General features: G+C 48.1%; 2 protein-coding genes and 1 pseudogene across 2 annotated transcripts; all 3 read right to left on the bottom strand.

The window, feature by feature from the left end:
* Positions 1-971: 971 nt before the first annotated feature.
* LOC109732999 (BTB/POZ and MATH domain-containing protein 1-like) lies at positions 972-1,987 on the bottom strand (annotated as a pseudogene).
* Positions 1,988-3,501: 1,514 nt separating this feature from the next.
* LOC109732998 (BTB/POZ and MATH domain-containing protein 1-like) lies at positions 3,502-5,612 on the bottom strand. Its single transcript, XM_020292205.2, has 3 exons — positions 5,539-5,612; positions 5,294-5,342; positions 3,502-4,635 (listed from the first exon to the last, which is right to left on the bottom strand). The coding sequence occupies exons 1-3, from the start codon at positions 5,610-5,612 to the stop codon at positions 3,502-3,504; spliced, it is 1,257 nt and encodes a 418-aa protein (XP_020147794.2).
* Positions 5,613-8,767: 3,155 nt separating this feature from the next.
* On the bottom strand, positions 8,768-9,865 carry LOC109732997 (BTB/POZ and MATH domain-containing protein 2-like). The gene has a single exon (XM_020292204.1). It carries the CDS (start codon positions 9,863-9,865, stop codon positions 8,768-8,770), a length of 1,098 nt encoding a protein of 365 aa, XP_020147793.1.
* Positions 9,866-11,020: the final 1,155 nt, after the last annotated feature.

Here is an 11,020-nt window from a genome sequence, read left to right as displayed (position 1 = left end):
GGATCTGCTGTAAAAAATGAGATTTTTGACTCCAAGACCCCCAAGTTTTTTAGGGGAGCAGACTTGTTGCCAATTGACCGCACATTGGCCTCCTTTGGCCTCTTCTTCTCCTTTCCACAGGAAGCTTCTTCGAAGTTTGTCAATCCTCTTTACAACCCATTTGGATGGCGCAAAAATGGTCAGATAGTATGTTGTCAAGGAGGTTAACACAGAGTTGATAAGGGCCAGCCGCCCCTTCTTGTTAAGTAATTTGCCCTTCCAGCCCGCAAGCTTTGCTGCAACTTTATCAATGAGCATTTGAAAATCCACCCTTCGAAGCTTGCGAAATACTCAAAGGTAGCCCAAGGTACTTGCATGGTAAGGAGCTGGTTTCGCCCTCAAAGTCAGCTAGAACCTCATCAATAACCTGGTCTTCACACCCAATTGGGTATGCTGCAGATTTGCTGAAGTTTGTACAAAGGCCAGAGATCTTTTCAAAGGCCGCAAGGATGGTTTGAAGAGCAGACACTTCAGCTTTGACAGGATTCACGAACAAGGCAGCGTCGTCTGCGTAAAGGCTGATTCTGACAGATGCAGTGTGATGGTTGATTGGGCTGAGAATATGTTCCTCCGTAGCTTTGTCAAGAATTCTCTGTAGTGGATCGATGGCTAGCAAGAACAGCAACGGCGAAAGCGGGTCACCTTGTCTCAGTCCTTGGCGATGCAGAAAAGGTGTACCAGGAGCACCATTTAGGATGATCCGCGAAGAGGTAGAGGCAAGTGAGATAGCTATCAGATCTCGGAATCTCTGGCTGAATCCCACATGCTTCAAAACATCGAGAAGATAATCCCACTTGACCGAATCGAAAGCTTTTGCAATATCTAGCTTCAGGAATAAGGTGGGTTTCTTTGCAAGGTGTAGATTCTGTATGAGGTTTTGGACATAAAGAAAATTCTCTTGAATACTTCTTCCCCTTAAGAAAGCACTCTGGCTAGCTGAGATGATCTCTTAGCATGTACTTGAGACAGCAAGCCTTGAGCTGCTGGCAACTATGTTTCTCTGCAAGATCCAAAGTTAACCCCACTGTGTTGACATCTATAGCCTTGCTAAGCTTGCTCTCGCATATGAGTTTTAGCCTCCCTATCTCGTACCGATCAGCGGCGACAAGCAAATGCCGCGCCATGTTTAAAGCATGTTCCGTGGTCTCCTCCATGAAGTCGGGCAGAGTCTCATTGTACACGTAGTGCAGCAGTACCTCGAAGACGTTGACATCCATATCGTCAACGCGGATGCAGTTTCTCTTGCTCTCCACCAGGGCACGAAAGACCGGAGACTGTGAAGCGAGCACGCGCCCATGCACCTTGAATCTCTTGAACCAACCGATCTTAACAGTCTTGTCCGGCTTGAGCTCGCTATCAAGAAGGCTGTGGAGATCGGAGGGTGGCACACGACAACGCTGTTGTCGTCCCCATCGTCTTCATGGTCTTTCATGAGTTTGGTGGTAACAATCTTGACGGTGCACTTGATCACCAGGCAATCATCCTTGAGGCACCCGGACGCGGTCAGAGCGGCTTTACTAACAAACTTAGGAGTACCCCAACCTAGCTGGTTGGACGAGAACTTCGCGGTGGCGGGTCCGCGTTTGTTCTTCTCTCCGGTCACAGACCATGCAGGATCCTGGAGACTGAAGGTGTAGGTCGCCGTGACCTCGTCCTCGCTGGCACTCAGCAACTTGAGAAAAACAGACGTGAACTGCCCGTCGACAATCCTGGAGTCGCCGTTTGGAAAGTAGGCGATAGCCCAGTCGTGACCGCCGACGCTGAAGGGCCCGGACGTGAGCATGGTATCGCCTTCTTTGAGCATGGAGTGCACCGCAACCTTTAACGTGTGCTCGCCGGCGTGGATGACATCGTATGATGAGGGCTTGGGTGCAGTGGCCTCCGGCGATGGCTTAGTTAAGAAGTTCCGTGAAAAGAAATCGAGGAGGGTAGATGAATAGATTGACATAGCGACTTTCTAAAAGAAATCTGATGGACAGGGCACGCTCGCGGACACCGCCTTATACTCTATTATGTGTGCATACAGTTATTTGAGAACAAATCGGATACATGCTAGTAACTTTATTACCGGCCGATTTCCTAGATCATTACGTACGTCAAGCTTATTGATCGGAAACATATGTTAATAATTTGTTATTTACCGGCCGTCCGGCTTACGAGTAGGCCGAAGCATCAACTGATGTGTTCGTGTCACGATCGAACATCAATGGATACAAAATTCAGAAGATTGAGGGGAGTATTTGATTAGGGTCTATCGAGGACTCATCTAGATGAGAAGTAAATATGTCTCATCTAAATTTTGACATCAGCAACACGTCAGATGAGACAAGCCCACCATGTCCTCCACTTCTTTGTCTGTTTCCAAATGTTTAATAATGCAGCTGCGATATTCAGCGTCGTCGAAAGCGTGCGTGAGCCGTCCCATGCGGATGGACGGTTACCGCATCTGGTGCCCGATGGAACGGCCGAGCCTTCCGACACACTCGGCCATAGAGGGGACGCCCGACGTGCGCTTAGTGGTTGGGTCCCGAACACTAATTTCGGGCCAAACCACCCCCTTTCAATGCTCCCCTGGTTTGAATTTCTTGGGAAACGCACAACTCCCTCTTCTATCTAGCGCGCACATTTTCTCTCCTCTCCCACCATTCTGGGCGGTGTGCAGGATTCGCCGACGTGGGAGGCTGTTCACGGAAAACAACATGAAATAAGATGTCAAAGTTGCCGCACTAATAGCCAGTCAATTGCTTTCTTTGATAGACACACCAACTGTCAGGATTCGAAGAGAGCCGAGAGATCTGGCGACACAAACTCTCACAAACCCTTCGTGGATGCTGGATTGGGCGTCGTCGAGGTAGGTAGAGGCCCGAGATACCTCATTCTAACACGCCATCAGCACCGCCGAGGCCGTCAGACAATGAGAGGAGGGGGGCAGCGGCTAGGGTTGAGAACAAGAATTGTTTTACCAGCAGAATGGAGCTATTGAGATCCATTAAAAGGGCAGCTCGGTGCACGTAGCGCCTGCTTGCGCAGGGTCCGGGGAGTGTTCGACCGCTTTGGATCTATAATACACATCTTTTTCCTATATTTTTGCAAGAGACTGTTTTCGGGACTCGAACCGGTGAACTCGTGGTCACAAGACAACAACTTACCGCTATTGAAATCTATTGGGAGAGAGAGAAAAATATGAGTATTATCATATTATTTAACAAGAAGCATGCATACTAATTATAATAAGTAGAGTTATATTTTGTGAGTAAATACTAAATACGTGTAAACAGGAAAAATGGATAGATAGATAAATGATTTGGCTATCGAGAGAAAAATGTTGTAGCTCCATGCACACATGGATGGAAGTACAGAAAAACAACGCAAGTTTTACGATAAATATAATCCACTTCTCTCCCGGAGTATATCACTCCATGAGCTGCGACAGCGTGTATTTCCTTTGGAGAATCGATTGGTTTATTTGTTCCGCGCCTTGCCTCCCTTCTTTTTCTTTTTCTTGTTCTTGTTCTTCTTACACCCGGGTTTGCCGAGAATATCACGCGCAAGGAGTGGGTGGTTGTGCTTTAGTTGCACAAACCCTCCTGCGTCTTCAATGGCTTGCAACCTCCCGCTGTTTTTCCCAACGTACTTGAGACAACGGGCCTTGAGCTGATGGCAACTGTATTGCTCCGCAAGATTCAAGATGGAACCTACTGTGTTCATGGCTACAACTTTGCTCAGCTTGCACTCGCACATCAGCTTCAGCCTCTCCATGGCATACCTGTCAGCCGCAACGAGCAGATGTGTCGCCATGTTCGTAGCCTCTTTCGTGGACTCATCCATGAACCCAGGCAGGCTGTCATTGTACATGTAATACAACAAGACCTCGAAAGCCTTAGCACTCATGCCCTCGATGTGGATGCTGCTTTCTGTGCTCTCCATCATGGAGCCACACAGCTGGGCTTGGAACACGGGTGACCGGGCCGCGAGGATGCACCCATGCACCTTAAAACTCTTGTAGTACTTGCCAACCACGACAGTCAGGTCTGCCCTGAAGCCTCTTTGTAGAAGGTTGTGGAGATCTTTGCTTAGCTCGGAGGGCGGCACGATTAAAGAACTGTCGTCACTGTCGTCAATAACATCGATGGTGCACTTGATCACTAGGCAGTCATCCTTGATGCAACCAGACGCGGCTAGATCAGCTTTGCTCACAAACTTGTGTGTACCAGAACTGTCGCCCTCGGACGAAAACTTGATGGTGTGGCCGAATTTGTGCTTCTCCCCGGTCAGGGGTGCCGCGGGGTCGTGGAGGCAGAAGGTATAGGACAGCTTGACCTCGCACTGGCAGGCGGTCATCAGCATGAGGAAGACCGACGTGAACTGCCCGTCAGCAATCCTGGAGTCGCCGTTCGGGTAGTAGTCGATAACCCAGTCGTGACCGCCGACGCGGAAGCGCTTGGACGTGAGGCATGTGTTGCTGCCTTTGATCCGGGAGTGGCGGAAGATGGTGAACAGGTGCTCGCCGGTGTGGACGGCCACCGACGAGGATGTCTTGCTGACTACGGCCTCCGGCGGCGATGAATCGGCGAGGCTGGGCATGGCAATCTTCGTCTGGAAACAATAAGCTAGATGGCCTCAACGTACATCTACTAGAGATCGAATCTGCACGCAAACAGGTACGGGGCGATATCTGCAAAGGACTCTGTTGGCTATGGAAACGTATCCCTTGAAACCATCTTGGAAGGAAAATTCTTTCCGACATCTTATGTTTCCTCGGGATGGACGCAAGTTTGGATCCACCTTACCTATCCAACCTGATTTTCTGGTGCGCTGTTACGTACGTGACGATTTTTTTTTTTCATTCTGTTGGTTTAGCTCTTGCTTGGTAGCCAGGGCGTCCCGTCCGCGCGTCTCTTACACGAAGAAATCCTAAACCTACGGACCCAACGTATTTATTCGTAGGTCTAGCCAAAACTCCTCTATATGTAGACTATACATGGCGCTTCCCTTTTTCATGAAAATTTCCAATCTATTTTTTTTTGCGGGGAAAACTTCCAATCTATTCATCTTCAATCATGGTAGTACAAACGAACATTAGAGATAAAAAAATTACATCCAGATCCGTAGACCACCTAGCGACGACTACAAGTACTGAAGCGAGCCGAAGGCGCGCCGCTGTCATCACCCCTCCCTCCTTGGAGCCGAGCAAACGTTGTTGTAGTAGACAGTCGGGAAGTCGTCGTGCTAAGGCCTCATAGAACCAACGCACCAGAACAGCAGCCGCCACAGATGAAGAGTGTAGATCAAAAGGATCCAACCTGAATACACACGAACGAAGACGAACGACGAACGGATCCGAGCAAAGCCACCAAAAAGACAGATCTGCCGGAGACACACCTCCACACGCCCACCGATGATTCTAGACGCATCACCGAAACGGGGGCTAGACGGGGAGACCTTTATTCCATATTCAGGGAGCCGCCGCCGTCTCGCCTTTCTAAGTAGGACACAAACCCTAACAAAGCTCGAAAAAAATCTAAAAACGAAGCCCTCCCACCGGCAAGGGCCAAGACCCACTCCGCCTCCATGGCCCTAAGGCCACCGGAGACGGAACGGACCGGCACCGGCGGGAGGCAGAAAATCTTAGCTTTTTGGTGGTCTATTAACTAAATGTCAAGGCAGCACAAAGAAGACCACTAATTACATTTAGATCCATAGACACGTAGACAACCTAACAACGACTACATGCACTGGAGCGAGCATCAGACAGCCAGGAAGTCGTCGTGCTAGGTCCCCTATATAGGACTTGTCCACCCGCAAAAAAGAGAGAGAAAGGATTCAACCTGTAGAGACACGAATGAAGATGAACGAAAAACGGATCCAACCAAGTCCATCAAAAATAAACGCCGACCGAATCCCTAGAGATCCACCATTAATTCAAAAGGGATAAAAAAGATGATGTGTTCGTAATTTGTATTGATATCCTATTCTTTGAGTCGATAGAAATGATGGACTATTAAAAGATGTTGCACAAAGAGTAAGAGTGGGATGCATGCCTAGAAGCAAACACCCTAGACTACCAAAGATGGTACTCTATAGAATGTTCATGTTTCCTGCTGAAGAGGCCTAAAACCTACTAAACCATCTACAAGGGGTTCAGGGTTCAACCTGAGAGGTATTATCTAACCTGGAGATATTCCCGAATGGATCCCGAGTCTCCGTGGTTTTGGAACACCGAGTTTGCCTGGAACCACCATGCTTGTCTAAATATCTGGGTAACGATACATTGTGTGTGTGTGTGTGTGCACGGAGTGGAGGGTCATATATAACCCACCTTCTCCCGACTCCCCTTCCTCCGCGGGCGGCGGATCTAGGCGGCAGGCGGCGGCGTCCTCGGCAGGCGGTGGCGGCTGCGCGTGGGGCTGACTCCAGGGTGGCGGCGCGGGCATGGATCCATCGGATCTGATCCTGTGGGCGCGGCCTCGGCCTCCCCTGCTCGGCCGGCGGGTCTCGGTGGGTGGGGGGGGGGGGGGCTTCTCCTTGCTGAGATCTGGCAAGCGGGATCATCCAGATCCCGGCAAGAATGACGGCGACCCGTGCACGAGAGATGGAGGTCTTCGATCAGATCTGGGTGAAAACCTGCTATTGGCTATTGCCAAGGCCGGCGATGGCGACGCTGTCTGCGTCGTTCCCTTCCTGAAGGCATCGCCGTGGAGAAGTTCAAGGCCACTCTCTGCTACCTCCGGGGGAAACCCTAGATCAGTAGATCGGATGACGGCGGCTCTCTGGTGTCGTTTCCCTCCTGGGGCGTCATTCTTGGAGGTGCACACGGGCTCGAGGGACTAGAGGACGGCGACTTTGGTGGAGTGGTGCTTCATCTTACACATTGATGGTGGCGGATCTCAGCGGCATGGTGCTGTGGAGACTCGGCGTCTGATGCGCGGAGATGGACTCGTGCAGGAGGAGGAAGCTGTCTGGCGTCATGGGGGCGTCGATGGCAGAGTGGCCAGACAAGGTAGAAGCCTCAATATGATCTGAAGACGGACCTGTGGAAGATGGCGGTGACGACACACGAGTGCGTCTGACCGGATTGTGCCCCAGACCCGGTATGTGGCTCGGCTGGGGTTTCCGGCTTTTGATGTTAGGCTTAGGTGAGTGGTTTGGGTAGTGGCCCAGCTAGCACCCCTTCATCATATGGATAGGAGTAATGGCATATGTTGCCAAGATGATGGATTCAGGTATATTGTTTGTAATACTTTGTAAGGTCCTCGAGAATAATCAATAAAGTGGCCGTATGCATCTCCCAGATGCAGAGGCCGGGGGTCATCCTCCTTTTCTAAAAAAAAGAAGGGGTTCATGGAAAGAACACCATTTTTAGCCGACGAAAGAACACCCTGCTGGCATATATGATTTTCCATTGCTCCCTCTCTAGCCGATTAAATATTGATTTGCTGAGAGGAAGAGAAAATGAACCCTAGATTTTTTTATTCCACCAAGCTCAATCCCTCTTGAGTTCTTTGTGCTATTTATTATACTCTTGGGTTTATAGGTAACTCAATTCAGTTTGGCGTTGCCTGGAAGATTACAAAATTTTGGAAAATTTCTGAAGGTTTGGAGGTCATCCTCAAGACCTATCAGTTGTGAGGGAAGTCGATGCTCATCGAGAAGAAGGCGAGGCATTGTGATATTGGGGATATCTTTATGTTCCCCATGCCTCTTCGATGGGTGTGACCTTGGGGGTACATCGTCATCTATGGTATTTATTTTGTGCTGGTTTACCAGCTATATTGTTATTGTTTTTTTTTGGTTGGTACTAGTATATGTTGATTCTAACTTCTCGAAAACTTGTACGGTCATAGTCACTATAGTAAACTAAGAAAGTTTACTAAAGGATAACACATCGACCACTGTTAAAATAGCTCATTACACACGATACCTCGGCCCATCACCATCAGTTTTTTGTTGATGCGGGTGCCATATTATTGCACCTGCTTGATACTCCTATATACTCCCTCCATTATATAATGTAGTGTGTCCACGCTTTTTGAGATTTAAGTTGTGATCATAAATTTAACATAGACGAGGGATCAATGGTATAATTTTTGTTCCCGCCGCAGTCGCCCATGTTGGTTAAATTTATGTCAAACTTAAATCTCGAAAAATGCAGTCGCACTACATTATGGAATGAAGAGAGTATATATTAGATATGGTGTCATATGACACAATTGGCACGGTAGGATGACTGTGTGTGACACCCACGCGAACAATGAAAAAGGCGTTGAGCGGGTGCAAGCTCGAAGAGCTAGGACCACACACATATCTCTAGGAAGGCTAGCCTGCATTGAGGGCCACGTCCAAGCACGCTATCTTTGCAATCCTGTCTACACTGTATTTGCACGGCCGGACAAGTTCGAGCACCAGTTTCATGTATTTTACAACTTTAGGTACTAAAGTGACCCACGGGACAAGTTGAAGCACCTCCCATGTATTTAACTCATTATAATGTGTAATAAATAAAATAAAATAATTTCATAAATGTAATGCCTCGCATAAAAGTACATCAATCTCTCAAAGCAATCCGACGTCTCTGCCATGCACGGGACCTACTGTACATGGAGGGAAATCTGCATCACAGAGAAAAATACGAGGGACGTAGGAGAAAGATGTAGAAAATTCAGTAATTAATTAACCAGCAAAGTTTAACATCATACCGGCAAATACGATTGATCGTCCCTATTATAGGTTACTTAGCAAAAGCTTTGAATAATTCACACACAAGGCTTCCATAATTCTCAGTTAACTGGATGAACCCTTTGCTCTTCATGATTTCTCCAAACCTATCACGGTTCCGTACCATGTACTTGATGCAGCAATCCTTGAGTTGCTGGCAGTTGTTTCTCTCAGCAAAATCCAGAGTAAAACCCACGGTGTTGACATCAAGGGTCTTGCTCAGCTTGTTGGCGCAAAGCAGCTTCAATCTTTCCATGGCGAACCGATCGGCTGCGACGAGCAAATGTTGCGCCATGTTTGTAGCCTCTTCAGTGCTCTCCTCCATGAATGGAGGCAGGGAGTCCTTGTACATGTAATGCAGCAGGACCTCGAAAACTTCAACTCGAATGTCCTTGATGCGGATGCTGCTTCTCCTACTCTCGAGCATGGAGCCACACAGCTGCGCACGGAAGACTGGCGACTGCGCGGCGAGGATGCAACCGTGCACCTTGAACCTCTTGAACAAGCCGATCTTGACGGTCATGTCCGCTCTGAGGCCGTTCTCAAGAAGTCCGCCAATATTCTTGGTCAGTTCGGAGGGCGGCACGGCCACGACGTCGTCGTCTTCTCCGTGGTCGTCGAAGCGCTCGGAGGTAATGACCTCGATGGTGCACTTGATCACTAGGCAGTCATCTTTGATGCATCCCGATGCAACCAGATCAGCCTTGCTCATGAACGTCGGGAAACCCCATGCCCGTGCCGGTGCTCCGGGCTTGAAGTCGCGCGTCTCGGCGCCTCTTCTGTTCTTCTCCCCCTTCTCCGGCGACGCGGGGTCTTGGAGGGAGAACCAGATGTTCGCTCTGACCTCGCCCTTTGCTGCGTTCTCCAAGTAGAGGAAAACCGACGTATGCTCTCCACCGGCCGTCGTATTGACGGTTTCCTTATTGCCGTCGTCCTTCTGCTTCTGGCCGTAGGGGTAGTATCGGATGGCCCAGTCGTGGCCGCCGATGCGGAAGGTCTTGGACATGATGCATAGGTCGGTGCCTTTGACCAGGGAGTGCCCGGAGATCTTGAACAGGTGCACACCGGTGACGGACGACAAGCGGTTCGTCGAGGCGGTCACGTTTTCCATGGCCGCTGCCACCGGGAGATTGCGCGAGCGTATGGAAAGACTATACGACCAACACCTAGGTTTTGACTTGTTACAAGGAAATTAGCTATGTTAGAAGTAATCTTGTCTGGTAGATTAATTAGTTTCAAGCTAAATTGATTAGTGCTATGAGGTGTCTTTTTTTTTGCGATGGGCTATGAGGTGTCTTGGATGCACACGTGTGTAACAAAGTAGTAGGACTGGTCAAGTCACGTTAGGAGTTGGTCCTAGCTATAGGTTAGTACATCGTGTGATTTGTTTAGGCTGAGTTCAATTGGAGTCCAAGTAGTACTAAGAACTAGTCTGTACACGGAGAGGTTTAGAGGTGGATTCCGTACGTGTAGGTCTAGGAACTTTTGGGTCGGCTAGTTGGGTGTATTTATATACACAGCATGCTGCAGGTTTTGTAACGTGGTGGAAAATTGCGAGAAAATAAAAAAGAACAAGGCACACGTGCCTTTGGCGAAAGATTTCGTGTGCGTGTTTTTGTGATCGATCCGTGGGCGATTCCAACAAGCTACATCTTTGGTGGATCATATATTCCTTCGGATCAGTAGTTACTGATCAATTTGTATTATGAATTTATGATGCGTGTACATCTTGATTTCTTTTTTAAAAAAGGCCCCAATATGGCACGAACTTCAGATCTGTTAAAGCCCAGTTTGACTAAAAAAAGGCTAGTTTCGGCCTTGACTAATAAAGCCTAGATTTTGCCATGCTCTGAAAAAATTGCAATGGTCCCAAACTAAAATGAAAATAAATATGTCGTGATAGATAGAGAATGAAAAACAAGGAAATACTAAAAATCCCAGTGGTTCAAACAAAAAATTGCCATCGTCTTTATAAGCAAATTTTGCCATGGTCAAAAGGATATTTTTCTTTTTGGAATGGCACAAAAGAAAAAGTTCATGGCAATTTGCATCTGTGCATGGTGGCAAAAGATGTGGATTAAAATTGTTATGGTATTTTTACTATATACATGAAGAGACAAAAAAAATGTGGATTAAAAATTTGCCATCATGTGAAACACAAACAAGTGCACCATATATTGTTTAGTAGTAATTGCCATATTTTGTAAAGTAAATTTACCATAGTCTATAAAAGCAAAAAATTCCCATGAACGGTGGGAAAGGCGAA

Source organism: Aegilops tauschii, chromosome 6 (assembly GCF_002575655.3).
Source record: "Aegilops tauschii subsp. strangulata cultivar AL8/78 chromosome 6, Aet v6.0, whole genome shotgun sequence".
NCBI classification, from domain to species: domain Eukaryota; kingdom Viridiplantae; phylum Streptophyta; class Magnoliopsida; order Poales; family Poaceae; genus Aegilops; species Aegilops tauschii.
This window is presented reverse-complemented; position numbering and strand designations above follow the sequence as displayed.

What these genes read in the sequence shown, in the direction of transcription:
- LOC109732998 (XM_020292205.2), bottom strand. Translation starts at nt 5,612, where the DNA reads ATGGAGGCGGAGTGGGTCTTGGCCCTTGCCGGTGGGAGGGCTTCGTTT. An exon ending in TTTTTTCGAGCTTTGTTAGG is followed by an intron (nt 5,343 to 5,538) that starts GTTTGTGTCCTA and finishes GTGTGTATTCAG; the next exon opens with GTTGGATCCTTTTGATCTAC. An exon ending in CTGTGGCGGCTGCTGTTCTG is followed by an intron (nt 4,636 to 5,293) that starts GTGCGTTGGTTC and finishes TATTGTTTCCAG; the next exon opens with ACGAAGATTGCCATGCCCAG.
- LOC109732997 (XM_020292204.1), bottom strand. Translation starts at nt 9,865, where the DNA reads ATGGAAAACGTGACCGCCTCGACGAACCGCTTGTCGTCCGTCACCGGT.